The sequence below is a fragment of the Lepidochelys kempii genome, chromosome 24 (assembly GCF_965140265.1).
Source record: "Lepidochelys kempii isolate rLepKem1 chromosome 24, rLepKem1.hap2, whole genome shotgun sequence".
Taxonomy (NCBI): Eukaryota; Metazoa; Chordata; order Testudines; family Cheloniidae; genus Lepidochelys; species Lepidochelys kempii.
The window spans coordinates 5502121-5525761 of NC_133279.1; the positions used below are offsets into that span (position 1 = coordinate 5502121).

The 23641-nt window shown below is 50.3% G+C and overlaps 1 protein-coding gene across 1 annotated transcript in view; it reads right to left on the reverse strand.

Moving 5' to 3' along the window:
• ITGA10 (integrin subunit alpha 10) overlaps positions 1-23641 on the reverse strand; it is a 54669-nt gene that overhangs the window by 27914 nt on the left and 3114 nt on the right. Inside the window, exons 2-6 of the mRNA XM_073322622.1 lie at positions 12377-12488; positions 6719-6828; positions 6192-6280; positions 3837-3951; positions 3228-3355 (exon numbers count right to left, since the gene is read on the reverse strand). Coding sequence (XP_073178723.1) covers positions 3228-3355; positions 3837-3951; positions 6192-6280; positions 6719-6828; positions 12377-12488 — 554 coding nt within the window. The remainder of the gene's footprint in view (positions 1-3227; positions 3356-3836; positions 3952-6191; positions 6281-6718; positions 6829-12376; positions 12489-23641) is intronic.

The window sequence follows — 23641 nt, forward strand, 5'->3', positions numbered from 1 at the left end:
AGGGTCAGAGGCCCGTTAGCATGGTCTGCCTGGGCTCTGCAAAGGGGGAGGAGGGATAGACGCCCCAGGGGGCTAGGAGCACGTCTGCCCAGCCATTGCTGCTGGTGGGTCAGGTTGGAAGGGGTCCCCTTTGCAGAGGCTCCTGGGTTTGGCCCGTCCTCGGGCTCTAGGCAGCAGAGTATCACAGCCACCAGCCCCGATGCTGGGAGGAGCTGAGCCCCAGCGCCCGTGGGAGCAGCGGGGGTATGCCACTCCTCTCAGGATCAGGCCCTTGGAAGGGAATCGGGACCCGTGGGGGAGGAGGCAGTTAGCCACCACTGCGGCCCTGAGTCAGCCTGCCTGCCCCGTGAGTCAGCCCCGTCCCACGGCAAACCAGCCAGACTCACGGTTTCCTTATTTACTCATCCTGAGGATGTGGGGAGGGAGGGAGGCAGACGATTGTCATTTGAGGGGGAAGCCTGTTTCCTTTGATCTCCTTGGGGGGGCAGGAGGGAGGGGGCTTTAGGCTCGCCAAGATGAGGACTCCCTGCTTCACTTCAGCTCTGCCCCACTCCTGCCCTCCTTACTCCCCTCCCACCTTCCCTGCCCTGTCCTGCCAAGATTTATGTGGGGAGGGAGGGGATCAGCTCTCCCTCTGCTCGCTCTGCCTTTCCCCTCCTCTGTCTCGTCTATTTCAATTGTAAACTCTCTGAGGCAGGGACTGTCTCTGAACAGCGCCTGGCCCAATGGGGCCACGTTCTCAGCACTGTGGTACCGCAAAGCAGCGGAAATGGGGCCTTCTCTACACTGGGACGTTACCAGCTGCATCGGTGCCCCCCCCGCAAATAGACACCATTTGCACAATTTATCCCAGTTGCACCAGCGTGCAGTTTATACCAGCCTGCACCCGCATAAATTAGACTAAAAGAAAAGGAGGACATGTGGCACCTTAGAGACTAACCAATTTATCTGAGCATAAGCTTTCGTGAGCTACAGCTCACTTCATCGGATGCATACTGTGGAAAGTGTAGAAGATCTTTTAATATACACACAAAGCATGAAAAAATACCTTTGTGTGTATATAAAAAGATCTTCTACACTTTCCACAGTATGCATCCGATGAAGTGAGCTGTAGCTCACGAAAGCTTATGCTCAAATAAATTGGTTAGTCTCTAAGGTGCCACAAGTCCTCCTTTTCTTTTTGCGGATACAGACTAACACGGCTGTTACTCTGAAACCTATAAATTAGACTAATACTTCTCAGCCAGGGGTACGCATACCCCAGGGGTACACAGAGGTCTTCCAGGGGCACATCAACTCAACTAGATATTTGCCTAGTTTTACAACAAGCTACATAAAAAGCACTAGCGAAGTCGATACAAACTCAAATTTCATGCAGACAATGACTTGTTTATGCTGCTCTATAGGCTATACCCTGAAATGGAAGTACAAGATTTATAGTTCAGTTGATTTATTTTATAATGATATGGTAAAAATGAGAAAGTCCGCAATTTCATAGAATCATAGAATATGAGGGTTGGAAGGGACCCCAGAAGGTCATCTAGTCCAACCCCCTGCTTGAAGCAGGACCAATTCCCAGTTAAATCATCCCAGCCAGGGCTTTGTCAAGCCTGACCTTAAAAACCTCTAAGGAAGGAGATTCTACCACCTCCCTAGGTAACGCATTCCAGTGTTTCACCACCCTCCTAGTGAAAAAGTTTTTCCTAATATCCAATCTAAACCTCCCCCCCTGCAACTTGAGACCATTACTCCTCGTTCTGTCATCTGCTACCATTGAGAACAGTCTAGAGCCATCCTCTTTGGAACCCCCTTTCAGGTAGTTGAAAGCAGCTATCAAATCCCCCCTCATTCTTCTCTTCTGCAGACTAAACAATCCCAGCTCCCTCAGCCTCTCCTCATAAGTCATGTGTTCCAGACCCCTAATCATTTTTGTTGCCCTTCGCTGGACTCTCTCCAATTTATCCACATCCTTCTCGTAGTGTGGGGCCCAAAACTGGACACAGTACTCCAGATGAGGCCTCACCAATGTCAAATAGAGGGGAACGATCACGTCCCTCGATCTGCTCGCTATACCCCTACTTATACATCCCAAAATGCCATTGGCCTTCTTGGCAACAAGGGCACACTGCTGACTCATATCCAGCTTCTCATCCACTGTCACCCCTAGGTCCTTTTCCGCAGAACTGCTGCCTAGCCATTCGGCCCCTAGTCTGTAGCGGTGCATTGGATTCTTCCGTCCTAAGTGCAGGACCCTGCACTTATCCTTATTGAACCTCATCAGATTTCTTTTGGCCCAATCCTCCAATTTGTCTAGGTCCTTCTGTATCCTATCCCTCCCCTCCAGCGTATCTACCACTCCTGCTAATTTAGTATCATCCGCAAATTTGCTGAGTGCGCAATCCACACCATCCTCCAGATCATTTATGAAGATATTGAACAAAACCGGCCCCAGGACCGACCCCTGGGGCACTCCACTTGACACCGGCTGCCAACTAGACATGGAGCCATTTGTCCGTAATCGTGCACTGCGACGCTTTTGTAGTTTTAGGTCTGATTTTGTAGGCAAGTCATTTTTAAGTGAGGTGAAACTTGGGTGTATGCAAGACAAATCAGACTCCTGAAAGGGGTCAGGAGTCTGGAAAGGTTGAGAGCCACTGAATTAGACCATCTAGATTATGTCTAGGCTTGGAAGGTTTGAATTTTTATCGGTGAATGTGGAGTAACGTTGATTTCCCCGCACGACAAAAACCTATTTCCATCGATCACAATTGAAATGTTCAGCTAGGCCAAGGACAGCAAATGCTGCTTGCGAACTTAACATTTGATATTAACTTTGTTGTATTTTGACATGTGATGTTGACAATGTGTGTTTTAAGGGTTACAAAGCTTTAACTTGTTGCATCTCAACATCTGTCCTGAAATAATTATTGTCTGGCAACCCCCCTCCAGAATTTCCTACAACCGTGAAAATTTAAATAGTTAAAAATCTAAAAAAATGCTTAAAAATTTTGATTAGCCATAGAAGTTATAAAAATATTTAAAATCGAATACTGCCAAGCCTAGTTACATCTATATCAGGGGCTTGCCTTCCTGCAGCTAGGTTGGCTGCTCAGTTCCTGGTGTAGGCAAGATTTACGAGATGCAACTATCAATCCAGAGTCACTCCGCTGAGTTCCACATGGCTGCTCCGGATTGAGTCCCGCACTGAATCTGAAGGATACACTCACCTGGATCTGGTTCGGGTCGATGAAAAACTTGCTGAGGATGTTGCTGAGGAAGTTCTGCACCTCGTACCAGGGATAGATGCTGTTGGAGCCATCCAGGACAATCACTATGTCCATGTAGGTAGAACACCCTGAAACACACACGCACGCATGGCAGCTGGGTCATCAGACGGGAGCTGACATGGGGGATTGGAGACCATGGCCGTTGCGGCTTTGCTGGGTGCAGTGCATTCTGGGAACAGCCAGAGGCCGGGCATTCTTGGAACGGCCCGGTGCCAGTTAGCTGTTCCAAAATCCCAGACAGGAGCACGGAGGAGACCTTTCTAGGACATTGCATTAAGGCTGGACACAGCTGAACGGGTGACCTCTCCGGTCTTGCATTGCCCCAGGACTTGCAGACCCAAGAGGCCAGCAACCCACCCCCTCCCTGCCCCCAAAGCTGCTGCAATACAAACTCCAAAAGTCCACCCAAAAGGGATGTGGGGGGGAAGCCAGTTGGCTGCATTGCTGGCATGCTTGTAACGCAAAACAATCTCAGGCCCAGACAGCTTCTGTGGCCCAGCCCGGCTCCATTTCCACTTCCACACACACAGCTGCCGGCTCGCCACCTACTCTGAGCCGTGGGGGCGATGGTTTCGGTCGGCTGGAAGCTGCCATCCACCCTGGTGCAGATGCCCGTGCTGAACATGGAGGTGCCGCACTCCTGGGACCAGAGCGGGGCGCAGGCCTGCCCAGGAGAGGAAGATGTAGGTTAAGCCTGTCCCTGAGGGATGGCGCGTCCCCGTTATTCTATCTACGCAGCTTAAAGCTCCCCCTCACGGGAGGCGTTTGCCATGCCTGAGCAGAGAAGTGGCTCCTCTGGCCCGCCTCCAATGGCACAGACCAGGGGTCTCTCTAGCCCGTTACTCCATCCGCAGGCAGCCTGGAATAGGTCAGGACCCCAGCTAGGTCACTACCCCCCTGCACGTGTGCTGGAATAGACCAACATCCCAACTCCAGGTGCATGGGCAGGGATTAGATGGATCGTGAGTGTCTGTCCCACCTCGGACGTGTCTCCCACCCTGCTGCACTGGGATAGCCCAGCGGGACCAGCCAGCCAACTGTCCTTTCCCTGATGTGCGCGGCGTTAAGTCCTGGCCCTAGAGACCAGCGTCCTCTGGGTCCCAACTCCTACGCCTCCACCCGGGCTGGGCACGGTTGCTGTGAGGAGCAGAGGGGAATTCCTCTCTCTGCCCCGATCAGCCCTCAGCCTCTGCGTTGAAGCTGTCAGTCGAGGGGGTGGTTTCTGAGAGGCGGACGCTTGTCTGTTGGGAACTGGCCTGAGACCCACCAAACTCATGTCACGCAGGAGCCAGCAGACGGGGAACACACAATGCCCGGCGTTATGCTATACCGCACCACACGAGGCGGGGTGTACGTGGAATTCTTTAAGTCGAGTTAGGCGCCTAACCCCCATTGATTTCAAAGGGTGTTGGGCACCTAAATACCTTGAAGAATCTGGCCTTTAGGGTATGTCTCCACTGCAATCAAAGGGGGGGAGGGTGTTCAGAGCCGGGGCTCCAGCCTGAGCCGGAACAGCAACACTGCTGTTCTTAGCCCCGCCAGCCTGAGCCGCGCCAGCATAAGACCATTGACCCGGGCCCTGAGACTCACTGCTGCGGGTGTTCAGTTGTCCCCTGGCCTCTCTGTGTGTGACGCAGGGATAACCCATGTCCCCACCTCACAGGGGTGTCATGGGGCTAAACCCACTAACCGCTGGGAAGTGCTCAGCCACTCCGGTCTCGGGAGCCAGCTAAGTACCTTCGACTAGATGGCTACTCCAGGGAGTATGCTGTGTCGGGCTATGACTGTCCAGAGCAGGGAGGCTGTGGGGGAAACTGATCCCCAGTGGCAAAGGCAGCAGGGCTGGGGGAGAACCCAGCACAGCCACCCCGCTGCCCACAGTGGCCTGACCGGCTCTGAGCAGACCCTGACTCAGTGAGCAAACAAGAGCAAGACCATAGGGCGGCAGCTAGCAGGGAGCGAAAAGTGACATGGGGCTATATTCATTCCTCCTCCCTCCCAGCTGAATGACAGAGCCAGGCCTGGCTGCCTCCCTAATGCTGCAGGACTGGCAAGGGGGAAGAGGCCGCGGCAGGGTGCTCAGAATGAAGCCAGACCCTGCAGTACAGAGGCAGGCTGAGAGCCGCTCTGGTATTACCTCACTCTAGACTAATTCCACTCGAATTTCGCTCGTCTTCTCCCCCCCTGCCATCCACCCTTCTGCCCCTCCCCAGCCCTGCCCTCCTTCAAATCTTCTCCTCCGTCCACCTCTGTCTCTCCCCACCATCCCCAGGGATCTCTAGGCTTCTACTTTTCACCCCTCAGCAGGACTCTCTGTCAAAAAGCCCAAGGGGTTTAGGAGCACACACCCCACTGGGCTCTCAGCCGGATCTGTGATTCTCGCGCCCTCAGAGCACTTTGGCAAATCCTCTCCGCCATGCTGGGAAAATTTACAAAACTATAACGGCTCCCTGGGTTAAAATGCAACTTGCCCCAGCGACACTGAGGTTTCAAGACACGCTTTGGAAATGGTCCTTTTCCAAGCCTAGCCCTAGCTCAAGAGGCAATGTTTCCCAGTGGGTAGGGCCCTGGACCAGCAGTCAAGAATCCTGGGTTCTATTTCCACCTCTGACTTGCCATGTGACCTTGGGCAAGTCTCTGGGCCTCAGTTTCCCCTCCCACTCCTTGTCTTACACTGACTTAGATTGTAAGTTCTTTGGGGAAGGGACTGTCTCATTATGGGTATGTACAGCATCTAGCACAACGGGGTCCTGATCTCAACTGGAGTCCTGAGATGCAACCGCAATTGGAAGTTTGTGGGTCTAAGTTTGCGACCGTGAGGCTCACACATGGGGTGGTAAAGGCAGCTCAAAGAAATGCAGCCCATGGGACTTTTTTCCACCCGTCGGTAAGAAATCTGCTCACCACAAAGCCATCCTCTTTGTTGTCCAGGAGCGTCATTCCAAAGTGCATGTTTCTGATTTGCGTGGAGACGTTCCGCAGGGCCAGGTCACCTAAATAAAGTGCAGAGAGGTGGAAGGAAAAGCGAACGGCGTTTTAGTGCCCATCTCCGAGGCTCATGCTGTGGCTGTCAGAGGAGCAGAAGGGAACTGGGCATTTCAACAGGAGTTTGGCGTCTAATTCCCATGAGACCCTTTGTAAACCCTGTCCTTTACATTTACTTTCAAAAGGCTGAGCGGGTTCAAAACCACCCAGGGTGGGGAGTGGGAAGATTTAGACACCCAGTTTTCAGGAATGAAAATGCCAGTGCAATTATAAAGGTTACATTCTCAGTAGGGTTTGCTGGAGCTTGGCAGATTGGGTGCCAGGGCTCCTGGGTTTGGATGCCAGCCCTCCAGTCGCCATAGAGTTCTAAATCCCTTAGGGCAGGTTTGAAAATTTCAACCAAAATGGATCAGGTTTTTCAAGGCGGCGCCTCCAGATGGTGTTACCTAGGTTGACCTTGGCACAGGCGGAGACGTTTCTTGCACCCATAACGCACTTGTACACGTCCCCTTTCCGGTTGTCGGCTGTCCCATCCCAGGGCGCCCCGACCAACATCCTGTAGAGGAAACACCAACAACACAGTCAAGGGGGCAGAGATGGGGCCTTCCTACTCAGAACATCAAGAAATAAATCGTCAGCAGAGTGGGCATCCCGAGATTCTGATGCGACAGGGAGAGGTTTGCAGGGAAGTTTTATAGTTAAAAAGTGTTATATAGAAACCCTTCCCGCGGCGTGGCATAAACCTGAACTGCCCCGAAAGGTCTGTTATTTCATAAGTATCCATTTTTGCACTTGCCTCAAAAGCTGCTATGATTGGCTACCCTCAGAGACAGGAGGCTGCGGACTACAGGCACTAGCTTGATCCAATAGGTAGGGCCTATGTTCCTAGTTAACAATACTTGGCACTTTGCACAGCATTAAGCCAGTCTAAAATCACAAAGCATTTTACAGCGGGGCAGAGCATCATTAGCCCCACTGTACGGATGGGGAAACTGAGGCATGTGGAAGGGGACATGACATGCCCAGGCAAGTCACTGGCAGAACTTGGAATAGAGATCACACTGCAACTGCCAGGTCCTACTCTAGATGCGAGACAAACTCCCTCACAGAGCTCGGCATCACAGAGCACAGAATAGGGCTGCGTCCCTTTAAATAGTCTGGAAGACCTCGAGTTCTGTGTTTTAGACACACATCCCCAGAAACCAGCCAGCGCAATAGCATGTGGGCAGCTAGGTCAGGCGTGTTTGTGTCTCCTTAGCAAATACGGTTCTTTGGGGCTGACCGTGCCTGGTTTAATTGGGCCTTTCCCAGCCCTGCAGCATCCTGGAATCCTCATCACACCAGCCCCCTGCTTGCCTCTGGTCTGGTAACATAATGAAAATACCGTCGGGGAGACGAGTTCTGGCTCTCTGCTTTAGCTAAAATGCTGCCTAAGATTATAGCTCCGTTAGTTCCTCTTGGTTCATACGCCTCCGGGTGAAAACACACGTGGAGGAAATTCTCTGTACAGATGGATCGGGAAGGGAAGGACGCACCAGAAGGCCAAAACCTCAGCTGGTTCAGTGGTTAGGGTGATGCCTTAGGACTTGGGGGATGTGAGGTCAATGCCTTGTTCTTTCAAAAACTTGGGCAAGTCACCAGTGCTCCGCTGAGCTACAGAGATCTGGCCACCCAGAAAACAAGCCCTCCGCGTTTTAACTGCCTGCAAGTGCTTTTAAAACACCCCAGGGAAAAAAAGATTGATTCAAACGAAGAAGGGAGAAAATAGACTCCATGAAACCGATCTGGGAGGCTCTCAGTACTCCCAGCCCCGAGGAGCGCTGGTGACAAGAACGAGCCAGAGGAGGAGTGAATGGAGAAAGCAGCTCTCAGGTTGAGGATGGGCGAGAGGAAAAGGCGGGGGGGGGGGGGGGAAAGGCACTTGGATGTAGATGTGGGATTGTTCGGCCAAACTTTGCAACTTAACTCAATTGTCCTCGCCCCGTCTGTGGCTGCTGAGCACGGCTGACAGAGCTGAGGAGGAACGATTCCCAGATCCTCAAAGATGGGTAGCACCTAACTCCTCAGGCGCCAGGCGCTTATCCACATGCTTAACTTTAGTCCTGCGACACGTCCTGTTCCTCCGGGCCTCTGGTTCCCAAATGGAGAACAGCGCCAACATCGCCGCCCTCCCGCACAGCATAAATGGATGCACAAAGGTGAGGCACGCGGACACTGGGCCTCATCTCGGCACTTCACATAGACCAATCTATTCTTGGTGCGCCTTCCAAGCCAGCGGCTTTTGACTTCCCGACACTCATCGCCGTGTGTTTCATTTTTAAAAGAGCCAGGGCTTACTGAGGCCCCCGATATGCTGGCAGCCCCTCGGGTATTGGGTTAGTATTTATTATTAACTATTTATTGAAAATTTTCCATCAAACCTTTTCTTTTGTGGGGAGGGGAGGCTGGGATGGAAAACTGGGGTTTTGACGAACCCAAAATGTTTCCTGACGGCATCTGCTTTCCTTGAAAGGCGTTGATATATTTTTTTCAGACAGGAAACTGAAAAATTTGGGTGGAAAAGCCAGGAAGTTTTTGGTTTGGGGCCAACATTTTTAATTTGCTCCCCCCTCAAAAAAAAAGTCAACATGTTCCACTGGGCGTTTGGACAGAACGACGGGACAGATTTTTGATTTTTCTTCACATTTTCCATGGAGCGCCCCTCCCCTCTGCTTTCCAACAAGTTCTACGTTTGTCAGCCTGGTTGCCATGCTTTAAAGTGGATGAAAGTTTGGGGAAACCGTTCTAAACCAGGGCAGATTTACTGCCTTTTCCGGCCTTGGTGGGAAGTTCATTGTAGAGACTGTCGTGGCTGCTCAGAACGGGAATCACCAATCTCAGGCCCCCAATTTAGCCCAGGAGGGAAACCAGTTAAGGTCTGGAGATAGTTTTGTCCATCAGCGGGACCTGCCTTAGCCGACGACCGTGGAGTTGGAGTTACACATTTTCTTGGGGGCGGGCAGAGGTGCCGCCATGAAAGGCCCCGTGAAACATCCACAGAGGAGTGGTAGTAGATGCTTTTCATGGGGACAGCCTCCCTTTAGCTTACTGACATGTGCTTTCTTGCCAATTTTGGGAGGGACTGTATCTCAGGAGCCCCTTGGTCAAATGACCCCATACTTGGGTCACTAACCCTCGCCAGCGATCCCATGAAGCACACCAAAATTAAGAACATAAGAACGGCCATACTGGGTCAGACCAAAGGTCCATCCAGCCCAGCGTCCTGTCTTCCAACAGTGGCCAATGCCAAGTGCCCCAGAGGGAATGAACAGAACAGGTCATCAAGTGATCCATTCCCAGCTTCTGGCAAACAGAGGCTAGGGACACCATCTCTGCCCATCCTGGCTAATAGCCATTGATGGACCTGTCCTCCAGGAACTTATCTAGTTCTTTTTTGAACCCTGTCATAGTCTTGGCCTTCACGACATCCCCTGGCAAGGAGTTCCAGAGGTGGACTGTGTGTTATGTGAAGAAATACTTCCGTCTTTGTTTTAAGGCAATCCGAGTGATTATACAGATTGTAAAGCTTTAGAAGAGTTGAGCTTTACAGAGAAAGCTGCTCTGAACCTTAACACTAATATCATCCCTCCTCATTGCAGCTAAGAGAGAGCACTTGATTCCCTACAGCCTGTTCCTACTTAGAATCATAGAATATCAGGGTTGGAAGGGACCTCAGGAGGTCATCTAGTCCAACCCCCTGCTCAAAGCAGGACCAATCCCCAATTAAATCATCCCAGCCAGGGCTTTGTCAAGCCTGACCTTAAAAACTTCTAAGGAAGGAGATTCCACCACCTCCCTAGGTAACGCATTCCAGAGTTTCACCACCCTCCTAGTGAAAAAGTTTTTCCTAATATCCAACCTAAACCTCCCCCACTGCAACTTGAGACCATTACTCCTTGTCCTGTCCTCTTCTACCACTGAGAATAGTCTAGAACCATCCTCTCTGGAACCACCTCTCAGGTAGTTGAAAGCAGCTATCAAATCCCCCCTCATTCTTCTCTTCTGCAGACTAAACAATCCCAGTTCCCTCAGCCTCTCCTCATAAGTCATGTGTTTCAGACCCCTAATCATTTTTGTTGCCCTTTGCTGGACTCTCTCCAATGTATCCACATCCTTCTTGTAGTGGCCCAAAACTAGACACAGTACTCCAGATGAGGCCTCACCAATGTCGAATAGAGAGGGACGATCACGTCCCTCGATCTGCTCGCTATGCCCCTACTTATACATCCCAAAATGCCATTGGCCTTCTTGGCAACAGGGGCACACTGCTGACTCATATCCAGCTTCTCGTCCACTGTCACCCCTAGGTCCTTTTCCGCAGAACTGCTGCCTAGCCATTTGGTCCCTAGTCTGTAGCGGTGCATTGGATTCTTCCGTCCTAAGTGCAGGACCCTGCACTTATCCTTATTGAACTTCATCAGATTTCTTTTGGCCCAATCCTCCAATTTGTCTAGGTCCCTATACTTGGGCATCTCTTGCTGAGACTGGCAGCCCAGGGGCCCAGTTAGCGCCAACGAAGATGTGGTCGCCTGTCCACTCGGAATGGCTCGGTGACCCACCCACTCCTTCTACACTGGCCACCTAATGGACGGAAATTTCAGGTCACCCTCTGAGCGCATAGTCTAGCCGAACAATAACACTATCTCCCAGCTCTGCACAGAGGTGGCTGCCGATCCAAGACTTTGCTCCAAACACCCACGGACAGCTGTTGGCCCGTCACTTCACTCCCCTCTCCCCCTCCAGAACCCTACTCCCCCGCCACTATATAGCGTTTGTTTCCTGCATTCAGATGACCTACGCATCAACGCGCAGTCCCAGCCGCGGCTGGCTCCTCCCGGCATAGCAGCTGGATTTCCTGAGAGCAGAAGTTTTTTTTTATTTTTTCCCCCTTCTCCTTCTGTGAATCATTTTCAAACAGCAGCCGAGTCAGGGCTGCTAGTCATTTCCTTTGATTTTTTTTTTTTTTTATAAACTGCTGCTGTGTGCTTGGGGAAATCAGGGATACAGTTTGGAGTCCTCACGCCCCTGCTCCCGCGCACGGCTGCAGCACAGATGCTTGAATTAAAGCCAAGGGGACCTCGTCAGTTTCAGCTGGGGGTCTCCAGCATTTTCCCCTTTGGTACCTCTGAGCCCTGGCCATGCAGTGCCGGGAGTTTAACCAGTTTCTCCCAGCTTTGAGTCTTCACCATGTTCAAGAGAGGCAGCATGGCCCAGTCATTAGAGCAGCGGCCTAAGACTCAGGAAGCCTAGCTTCCAGGCCCAACTCTGCCACTGTCCTTGGGAAAGTCACTTCCCTTCTCCCTGCCTCAGTTCCCCCTCCCACCCTTTGTCTGTCTTATCTGTTTAGATCAGTGCTCCTCAAAAATTTGAGGGTCACAACCCCCTTACCCAGTCTGTGCCCTCCTCTGCCGCCGGAGCCGGGGGTCAGGAACAGGGCTGGGGCTCAGGGGGGATGACACATGGTGGGGTAAGGGGCCAAGGCTGAGGCCGCACCTGGGGGTGGGTCTGGGGCCAGGAGCGGGGCCAAGGAAAGAGCTTTGGCTAGAGGCCGAGGCTGGGGGTGGGGCTGGGGCCAGGAGCCAGGGATGCAGCTACGGGTGGGACCAGAGCAGAACTGAGGGCGGGGCTGAGTGGCACTCCCTCCCTGCCTCCACATGGGGGCTGGCCTGCCCCCCCCACGGTTCCTTTATGCCCCCCTAGGGGGTGCGTGCCCCACAGTTTGGGGACCTCTGGTTTAGACTGTAAGTCCTGTATGGACATGAAGCACCAAGCAAAACAGGGACCTGATGTTGGTGGGGGCCCCTAGGCACTTCTGGAATGCAAGTAAATAAAATTAGCTCTTCCCTGCCAAAGGCACCAGGATTATGTCAGACTGGAGTCAAACTGGTTTCCAGTTTTGGCCCGAAAGTGGATTTGAATTAGGAATGCAGCTGGGAAAAGCACATGTAGCGAATGGCTCGCCTCGCCTCAGACCATCTCACAAGCCCCTGTAAAATCCTCACTTTTGGCACGAAGGGTTGCCCCCCTGGAACTGCTATGGCAGGTGTAATGCTTTCCACACTCACCATTTCTCCCCTCCGGCTTCGTGCTGCAGGACCTTGTAACCGAACTGAGCCTCCGGTGGCCCCTGGAAGATCTGGGGTCTCTTCACATCAATGTTGAATGACCTGCATAGCCCTAAAGAGACACAGAGCAGAGTTTCAGAGTAACAGCCATGTTAGTCTGTATTCGCCAAAAGAAAAGGAGGACTTGGGGCACCTTAGAGACTAACCAATTTATTTGAGCATGAGCTTTCGTGAGCTACAGCTCACTTCATCGGATGCATACTGTGGAAAGTGTAGAAGATCTTTTTATTTGTGTGTATATAAAAAGATCTTCTACACTTTCCACAGTATGTATCCGATGAAGTGAGCTGTAGCTCATGAAAGCTTATGCTCAAATAAATTGGTTAGTCACAGAGCAGAGTGTTAGTCTAACCCAGAGAGCCCCAAAGTTAGGGGAGATGCAAAGACTTAGAGGGGGAGGGGGAGGACAGAGACAAAACTCTCAATCATTCTCCAGAATCTTGGCTTTCATTTAAAACAAAAATCAAATCTCCAGCTGTTACGGCTGCAAAGAAAAGCTTAAAAATATGGCACAAATAGTAAGTTAGCTGAAAACTGTATTTTGTGCGGCACTGAAACTATTGGCCAATTCGGCGACTCGCTTGGGCCGAAAAAAGTACCAAAACCAGAAATGTCAGACACATTTAGTTCCAAAAGGTCGTTCGAAATTGACATTGGAACCATTCCATGTGGCCCAAATGGAACGTTTTCTCCCTTTTTTTTGTTTAGTCAAGGGGGGAAAAAAATGGAAAAATTCAGTTTCAGTTTGAAACTACCCGCATTTTGTGGGGGATTTTTCAGTTCGGTGGCCGAAAATGACGCTGCATCACTTACACTTGGGTCATATTTTTAAGCTTGTAATCAATGCGTCGCCTTTTTTGCCTTGCAAGACAGGGCCAGTAGGAGCAGAATCAAGCCAACGCTTTCAGAAAAACCTCCCTCCGTGTACATCTTTCATGCACTTAAGCAAACTCCAAAAAATTCAGACTAGTGTGTTACTTTAGCATCCCTGATCGGAGCCCCATCGTGGCAGGCACGCCACATGAGAAAAAACAATGTATGTTAATCCTAGTGTGGACAGGACAGTGGGAGTTTTAACATCTGTTAACAAGTCAATTACCTAGACCAGGTTCCATCTGCATCAGAATTTTAACTTGGTAAAAACATATCTTTTTCTCAGCAAAGATCAAGCTGTAGTAAAACAGTCCCTCTCCCAAATTACTTGCAGCCTAAGTAGGTGAAACAAAAACATGTGTGAGGGGAAACTGAGGCCCAGAGAGTAAGAGGCCCAGAACCTCAAAGGTAACTCCATTGGGAGTTAGGTGCCTAAATAACTTTGAGGATCTGGGCCAAAGTGACTTGCCCAAGGTTGGCTCCCTAACGTCTCAAATTTCATAGTTCACAACAAATCCAACTGGTCCACTTGATGCAGGAATCAGGGTGAGATTTTAGGGCCTGGGTACGGAGGAGGTCAGACTAGATGATCACAACAGTCCCCGCTGGCCTAGGAATCTGCGAGTCTCTGTATCGTGAGCTGCAAGGAGAATGGAAACATTTGTGCAGGCTGCGACCAGGGGCTAAAACAAACCCCCCCTTCCCACTAGCCCAGGCAGTCCAAGCCCTCAAGGAGACTTTCAGACTCTTCCCAGATTGGGTTGTTTCAGGTTACCGGCCACAAAGAGGACAGGCAAACCGCAGCCGGCAGCACACGGGCCCGGGTTGAGTTTGTACAGCTGATTCCCCCCGGCCACAGGAAACGTTGTTGCCCCGTCATCTGGCGGATTGCGTTAGCCGGCCTGCCCCTAGAACTTGCTGCCGGCACTTGCATTTTGACTCCCCACTGGAGTCACAGATTCCAAGGCCAGAAGGGACAACTGGGATCATCTAGCCTGGCCCCTGTGTAACACGGGCCACGGGCTTTACAATCACCTTGGGCTGCTGGTCCCGCAGGGCCGTGCTGCCCTATAATGGTCAGTGTAGCTACACCTGGAGCTTTTAGGAAAAAGGGTCAAAGGAGTGAGATGCACAGGTGTTTACGCACCACCCAGGGGAAGTATTAGCCTTAGGGTGCTGATAGGAAAACTGAGGCACAGAAGGGTGGGGGAAGTGACTTATTCAAAGCTTATAGAAGAGCTGGGGTCTGAGTGCCCTAGCCACATTATGATTTGTATTTCAGTAGCACCTACCGGTTCCGAGGGACACCAGTGCTCCCCAGTGCACACTCAGTGAGTGACAGTCTCTGCATTGAAGGGGCACTCAACAGGGCAATGGTGGGAGCGGAAACTGAGGCGCAATGAGTGCGGGGGGAGCGATGCCCCAGGACATACAACACGCCAGTAGCAGAGCTAAGACTAGAATCCCAGGAGTCCTGAGTTATTTAATTCGGAACCCAGCCATGGGTCTTAAGAGTTCAAGTGATTGTTTCCAACCGTGCATTACCGCTCACCCAGCTTTGTCACACCCACACCCTTCCCGGCTCCCAGGCCTGGACCCTACCCCTGGGCTACGGGGCCTCTTCCCCACCAGACCAGAGCTGAACTCCGGCCCTTGACAGCATTGCAGGGTAAGACGAGAGGAAAAGGGACCCGATTCCCGTGTGGCCCAGCAGCAGCCTCTCCGACCGCGAGCAGGAGGGGGTGGATTGGTCTGGCACGCACACGCTTTAAACGAGGCCCAGATAGCGACAGTCCCCTCCCCCGCGTACCGCTAATGGGATTTCGAGAGCAGTGCTGGAAACCACTGACCATGCTAGGGTTACTCCCAGCTCAGGGGAGGCTATCCTCGCAGAAAGCACTGCTTGGTGCCCAGGCCCGCTCTTCGTCGGACTCCAATTCTAGGCCCTTTCAAGCCACAACTCGGTCAGATCTACCCTGGGCCGTACTCTCTCCAGTTGGCTGTATTCTCTCCCCTTCGCTCGAGCATCAGCCAGCCACCCAATTCCAACCTCCCTTCCCACTTGTAATGCAATGCCCTGGGGGTGGGGGTGTAGCCAGCACCGGGATGCGAACCTGCGACCTCTTGGTCTAGAGGCACAGGCCCTTTATGGCCAGAGACAAAGCCCCACCTCTGCCAGCTGCAGGCCGTTGTGCCTCTGAGCTGAGCGCTAGCCGGAGACAGAGCCGCACTGCGGAAGGGTGGATTAGCGAAGCCGGGTCAGGCCTTGCGTGAGCGTGGATTGGAGGTAGAGAGACAGGCCGCTGGGAACAGTGCTGGTAATGCATTAGCGTAGTCAGCGTGGCTATCTCCGGAGACCCTTTGCCTGCGAAGGCCTGACGCTACGTCTGCCCTGCAGCTAGCAGCCTGCCTCCGAGACTGGGTAGACAAGCTCGCGCACTAGGGGCTAGCCACCCGAGCGCAGACCCAGGAGCACAGACCCAGGGCGGCTAGCCCACGGTGCCCCTTGTACCGCAATATCTTGAGCGGCTACCTGCTGACGTAGCTGGGAGGCATGCTGCCTGCTACTGCGTAGCCATACCCAGAGAGAACAACAGCAGGTTGTCTGTCTGTGTCCAGTGCAATCCCCTTTCTACTGTTCAAACGAGACCTAGTCAACAAAAATACAGACCCAGCCGTTTCCCATTGCAAAAAGCGGCTTCGGCAGAATCAAAATATTTTATGGGAACATTTTAATTTCGAGAAAATTTTGCAATGGGAAAAAGTCCAGAATCAATTGAAACTATGCTATCCAGCTGACACGTTTTGATTTCTGTTCATGTTTAAAATATTTTTCAGATTTTATCTTTCCTGTTAAGGGAGAACAAACTTCAAAGCAAAAATGGCCGTGCTACTGAAGCAAAGCATTCGAAGGGTCCCAAATCCAAATGTCAGAATTTTCGTTTCGTGGGGCGTTCTGGATTTTCATTTCATTGGGAACACCCACCACCACACTTCTACATGTCAGAATTTCTCAGGGAACAGAAATCCGGGTTCCCAACCAGCTCTTACAACACCCCAGTCCTGTCTCTTGTCTGGTCCAAGAGGCAAACGCTGTTCCCAAGTTGGCACTAGGAGGTGCTGTGCTGCCGGACTCCTTGCAAGATGGATGTTCTGGTTATTTTAATGTCCCAAGCAGCCCGTGGCACAGAAACAGGGGATGAGCCCTAGTGAGCTGGGCTTATCCCAAAGTGATAATTTAGTTCCATCTCCTTAAAAACATCTCGTAGCCCCAAGGCTCCTCCCTGTGCCCGCTGATCTCAGTGCTACTTTGCATCACATCCCAATCCCAAAGCACTTTACGGATCACAATTAACCCTCACGCTCGCGTAGGGAAGAATCAGTCCTGCCTTCCTGCAGCTGTACGGTGAAGGGAAGAAATACGCTCAGAGCAGGTACAGAATCCCAACTCACAGCCTCTTTCTCTGATCCCATAGCTCATGTTCCCCCCGCCTCCCAGAACTGGAGAAGCCCTTCAGTCCACTACACGACTAGACCATTGCAGAGAAGCACCTTAAAAACCAAATCCAGGAGGACGAGGAAACGAAACTGACCATGAACCATCAGGGGAAAGTGACTGAATTTATTGCACCAGCCCAAGGGCTAAAACAGGCAGTGGAAAGCAGCGTGAAAAATGTTCACCGCTTTCCCATTCACTCCTCTGCGAAACCTGCGCATTATTTTGAAATATACAGGGCCTGATTTCCATGTGCACACAGGCCCTGGCAATGTCAGGGCCCTCCCAAGGTGGGTGGGAGTTAACTGTAATTGGCACTTGTTTTTAAGCCTGCTTTACACTGTCAGGGCAGCGTCGAAAGGACCTTGGAGGAGCTATAAATCAAGCCCATGATGCAGCCAGCATTAAGAGAGTCTAATGCATTTTGTGCATGGGTGTCAGTGAGGATCCAGACTGGAGGAGTTGTCCTGAAATTATAGTTTCCAAGCTGAGATCATAACAACCTCCCAGTGACAGGCTCCAGCTTGGCAGGGCCGAGCAGGGCAGCGTATTTCCTGCCTCTCTGAGGATGTGTAAGGAGAGGGCGGAGGCTGCGCCCCTTGCACAGTGACTCCTCTGTCTCAGGAGCCGACCGTGCCCCAGATTCACAGCAAACCTCAGGAAGAAAACAGACTAGCAATTACGCAGGGTGTAGTTTGAAAATAGAGCGCCTTCGCCCCAGTATGGATCACATGCACACGCTGCAAATTCCTTGCATGGTTGGCTAACTAATTACCAGCAGCACCGAGAGGCCAGCTTCGGAAATTAGCCCACACGCGTATTTTAGGAAACTCAAATTAAAGGGAGAAAAAATTCTCGTTGACTTAAAATATTTTGAGAATTGCAACGGCCCAGAGCCAAGAGCCTTGTTTGTCCCAGCCCGGACCTGCCAGTTAACCTCATATGTTATTGCTGTCTTTAAAAATGTCGTACATTTAGAGCCAGAAGGCAGCGTCGTAATGGTCTGGTCTGACCTCCTGTGTAAGACAGGCCAGGGAAGCTCACCCGGGGAGCCTTGCACTGAGCAGTGGTTCTCAACCTTTTGTGGACTCAGGACCCATTTGTAAATGTTTGTGGCCTGTCGCAACCTAAATAATCTGTGGGTGGAGTAGGGTTCGCGCCTGGCTGGTATTTGACCGGCCTGGCTGGGTGGTTTTTTTTTTTTTTTTACATATTTGCCAGTTGCCAGAAAAATTATTTAATCTGCCAGTGGGGTTTGTATGTGGGTCTGAAGATTTGCATTATTATCGCAATACACCGGGATATCTAACGTTCAAAGTTTCTGCGTCCAGCTAAAGATGCTGCAGTGATCCCACTTCCCCAGTTTAAGTCAGAAAATGATGTTAGCAGTCTTATCTATATGTTACCTGCGTGTGTAGCTACACGCAGCAGTGAAAGTTTTTAGTACAGGGGAGGCAGCGGGAAAAGGCTCCAGGAGTAGGCACTACATGTGAGAGGCGCTGGTTGGGTGTGTAGAGAGCCGTGTATGGTACAGACCCTATGGTTCTGGCATGTCTTTGCTTACCTAAGCAGAGCCTCAGTGACTACACTGTCATCTATACCCATGCTAGAGGAGCATGCAGTGTACGTACCCTACACGCCACCATCACCGTAAGTAGGGTCTCAGAAAGAGCCGTCCAGTCCCTGTTGAAAGGTATCAAGTAGCACCAGCTACAGAATTAGGCAGAATAGTTTTCCATTGAAAAATGCAGTTTCACTGAAACCTAAATGTTTCACATTGACCTGTTGATTTCAACTCAATTTGTTAATGGGAAAGGTTGAAACATTTAGCTTGGATTCATTTTATTTAGTAAAACGGTATTTAAAATATTAATTTTAGATGTATTAGGCATACATAGCGTACAAAATGTTAACATATTATAAATGTCGAAACAGTGTTTCAATATGATCCAAATGAGATTGAACTTGTCTGGAATTTTCAGTCATTTTTGGTATGAATTTGAAATTTTTTTTTTTCCAAAATGTCAGTGGGATGTAACTGGCCAAGGTGCAGAGCAACAGGGAATGTGGCCACCCAACCACAAGGATTGTCAGCCTAAGTGCCTTAGAAGTAGCATCCTGCAGCAGGGCTGTCTTAGTCTCCAGTACTTCTCAGGGGACATGTGAACTGCCCTGATCTGGCTCCACATAGCGTTCACCCTGAAACCTAGCGATGCCCATTCTGAAGTTAGACCTGGGTTTTAGTCCCAGCTCTGTCACTGACTCCCAGGGATACTTTGGCCAAATTCCTGCCTTTCTGTGCCTCAGTTTCCCCACCTACAAGATGAAGACACCTATCCTTGCAAAGCATTTTGAGAGTTATGAGTGGAAAATGCTACTGCAATGCTGCCAAGTAGTATCTCTTTTGGTTAAGTTTCCTTGTTAACTATTTCCCTGCCAATTATTTAAGCAAAAGCGTGACAGCTATTCAAGCACTGTGGGTGGAGCTTGGCATCACGGGCGGAGCTTAGTAAGAATGCCACTTCTTCCTTCCCTCCTCCACTCAGGCTCCCCTCCTCCATACACACACTCACACCAAGGAAGGGGAGTTTATATGTAAATTAAATGGACTAGCCTGGAACCAATTAGACATGTAAACAAAAGAGAAACTCCACACTACTCTCCTGGATGGAAGAGACCCTCCAACTATGTGTTAAGTACAGTATTGTCAGCCACAAGCGTTCCAAAATCCCCCAAAATCATCAGATTGGCATAAATACCTTACGGTTTTTAAATTACTAAATTAAGTTTGAGCATAAGCTTTCGTAGGCTACAGCCCACTTCATCAGATGCATAGAATGGAACATATATATATATACACACATACAGATAAGTTGGAAGTTACCATACAAACTGTGACAGGCTAATTAGTTAAATGAGCTATTATCAGCAGGAGAAAAAAACTTTTGTAGTGATGCTCAAGATGGCCCATTTAGACAGTTGACAAGAAGGCGCGAGGATACTTAACTTAAGGAAATAGATTCAATATGGGTAATGACCCCAGCCGCTCCCCGTCTCTCTTCAAACCCAAGTTAAGCCTACGTTGCCAAACGCTGCTCTTTTATCACAAGTTCCAAGATATGGGTAAGTTTTCCCCAAAAACCTCAGCTGCTGGAGTCATGCGAGAATCTTATTAAAAAAGGTATGTTTCTAGTAAGTTATAAAGAAAAGCTCAGACATGTGACCTCATTCTCAGCAACCAGAAGACACAATTAGATATTTTAAAAAAAAAAAAAAAAAAAGGATTTTTTTTAAGTCCGTCATGATTTTTTGGGGGCCTGACTCAGGATTTTTGAATGCTTGGGGTTGCAGTCCGCCATGAGATTTGTGAGCCTTTGTGACCGAACTTGGGTCAGACTTTTCTTTGCAAGCATGAGGGCCAGAAACATTAAAAAAAAAAAAAAAAAAGAAAGAAAGCTGTGATTTTCACTTAATCACATGACTCCAGAAGCTGCAGCTTTCGGAAACACTAAATAAAGCAAGACTGCCCTTTTTTTGCCTCACTTTCCCCCTCTATAAGCACAAGCTCAAGGTATGTTGTCGATTGGATTCCACCTGGAGGGAAGAAAAGTTGGGGAGGACAAAGAACAACATATTGTAGGAAAAGGAGGCTGCAATCATGGAGACATCTCACGGCAGAGTTACATCTCTCACTCTGGGCAAACAGCAGTGGGGAAAACGGGCTGCTTCTAGACACAGGAGAGTCTAAATCGAAGTCTCTACAAAAGAGAGATACTTATATCTGCAACAAGAAAAGGAGGACTTGTGGCACCTTAGAGACTAACCAATTTAAATTATGAGCTGGCTATGCCATGAGCAAGTGGCAGGCTCGGGGCTGTAAAGAAGCCCAAGAAAATCTCCCTGATTTGCCAAAATATTTCCCTCTTTGAGAAAAAATATCCTCCGGGAATTTCTCAGCCACCACAGCGAATGCCTGCCAATCCCCTGGAGCAGGATGGGGAGGGCAGAATGGGACAAGTCAAAGCAGTTCCAGATGTGCAGTGATCTATGCCATTGCTTGCTGGGGGGCATGGGGGAGAAGGCCAACCTGCTGCTCAGAGATGAGAGGAGCTGGTGGGACATTTCCCCCACTCTCCCCCACAAAGAAATCCAGATGTAATTTTAATGAAAAGCTGGTTTTCATCAACATTTTATAAAAAGCCACCGAAACGTTTGTCTGAGTTTTGATTTTCCAACGTCACCTCCCAAATGTTTCAGCTTCTGCTTTTGCTTTTTCCTCCAAAAAAACCCTAAAAAAACAACCAACAAAACATCAAAGTTGTTCCTGGGGAACTTCTGATTAAAGAAAGAAAGTAAAATAAAAGTTTCTTCCACTTTTCCACACAAAACCAGGGCATTTTCCAGCTGGTTTTCACTGCGCTCAGTCTGCCCAGCTCCTGCCCAGCTCAGAGCAATGAAGATGTCCCAGTCCTTCGAGGCTACAGCCGACTGCAGAGTCGCGGCTTGAGTAGTCATACCTGAGCTAGTGCTGATCTAGCTAGTGCTGGTACTGCTAGCAGGGAAGCCGTGTTTTTAGCACAGGCCAGCTGTGTGAGAGATCACCCTGGGATCCAGCCAGTCTGTCCGGCCCATGCTGCCACCACGATGTCATTGCTATGGGCACCTTAGCTAGCCTGATTAAAGCTAGCGGCGGCCCATGTACCCCCTGACTTCAGTGCAGAAATACCCTGAGAGAGAAGGTCAGTCTGGCAGCATGGAAAGCTCCCGAGTGTCGGGAACAGCATTGGGGTCCGGTCTCCAGCTTTTGAATTTGGGAGAGGAGGGTTCAAACCTCCAAGCTCCTCTGGAATTGCTAAGTTTGGGATCTGTCTGAAGCTGTAGCTCAGGGCTCCCAGCAGTCCAATCAGACTCTGGGGCCCAGGCTGGCCTAAAAGGGCCAGGACTTTCCAAAAAAGGGCCAGCATCACCTGGTCTCAAGAGCTACTACAGCTTGGTGGGGAGCCCCAAGGAGCCAGGGGAAAGGCAAGGCAAGCTGCTCCCCTATTCCTCCCCTCTGCTCTCCCCTGCTAAAACACTGTGCAGATTCCCAAGGTCCATTGGCTCAGTGGCCTGTCGCTGACAGTCAGCAGCTGCTTCAGAGGAAGGTGTGAGAACCCCACAGAAGGCAGATGTGGGCTAATCTCACTCAGTAGGAGATGGGCTGAAGCCCAGAAGCATGTGATTCAAAATCACTTCCAACCATGAGTTAGCATCAGTCACAGCAACCATTCTTGTTATCCATATAAGTGTCCAATCCCTTTTTGAATCTTGTGAAGTCCTTATCCTTGATAGCACCCTGTGGCAATGAGTTCCACAGTCTAATCACACCCTTTGTGGGTTTGAATTTGCTACCTTTCATTTCCAGTGAATGTCCGTTCGTTCTCCAAGACAGGAAGAACAGAGTCTAGAGAAGCTGGCTCAGGAACTTTGATTTGCTAATTGATAGACTTATGCCCCCACTTATCCATCTCCTTTTTAAGGTAACGATCCCAATCTTTCCAGTTTCTTAATAGGAGAGGTTTTGCAGATCTGAAGAAGAGTTCTGTGTAGCTCGAAAGCTCATCTCTTTCACCCACAGAAGTTGGTCCAATAAAAGATATTACCCCGCCCACCTTGTCTCCTTAATAAACTTTGTCATCTGCAAGATTTTCTTCCTCATGTCTGACCCCTTGTTTTCCAGATCAGCCAATATATTTAATGCTGGACCTCAAATGGAGCCACGAGATGCTACTTTGTTAATTTTTTGCCATGATTACAATTCGCCATTTATTCCTAATCTGTTTCTTGTCTTCCAGCCAGTTTTTGATCCATGACAAAACTTCCCCTCTTATCCCATGACGACTTCGTTTCTTGAGTAACTTCTTGTCAAAGGCCTTTGGAGTCATGCCACTCTGTTCTCCTTTATCCACTTGACTGCGACATTCAAAAAAGTCTAGTAGATTAGAGACACACGGTTTTCCTTTGCGTGCTGACCTGATCGTCTCATGCTCTTCCAGGAGCTTTATTCTATGTAACTGTCCCAACCAATTTCCTAGGTACAGCTGTTTAGATTCCTGGTCTGTAATTCCCTGGATCTCCCCTAGACCCTCCTTCCGATAAAGGTAAAACATTTGCTGGCCTTCAAACCTCCAGTATAGCAGCTGTTTTTAAAATATGGCGTATTTCTCGCCAGCAGCTCAGCCACTGCACAGTTGAGCTCCTTATCATAGAATCATAGAATATCAGGGTTGGAAGGGACCCCAGAAGGTCACCTAGTCCAACCCCCTGCTCGAAGCAGGACCAATTCCCAGTTTTCCTTCTGTGCTCTGGGACAGAGACCATCAGGGCCCAGGACTCATTGCTTCCTGAAGTTATCAATTCATTCCAGCACCTCTGTCTCAGATGGAACTGATGCAAAGGGTCCTGGAGGCACATTGGAAGAGCAGCTACCCATGGCAGAACGGGAGGATGGCCGGGTTGGGAGCTTCTGGGATAGCTGCTTGAGTAAGAGTTTATCCAGTGGTTGGAGCAAGGAGCCCGGACTCCTGGGTTCCAATCCCAGATTGGGCTCTGCAGTGGGGTGGCATGTTGGACAAGTTGCTACCCCTCTCCCTGCTCCACTCGCCCTGTCCGATTCCCTAGGGCAAAGCCTGGCCACAGATGGGGGGACAAACAGCTCACAACAGAACATCCTCCAATGCTAGTGGGCTACATGCCAGCCCTGCGCCCACTGACCCGCAGCCCCTCAGGGCTTCACTGACAGCAGCCAGCCGGGCCCCCCCTTTCCCTCCCCCAGGGGCACAGAGAGGCCAGCTGCA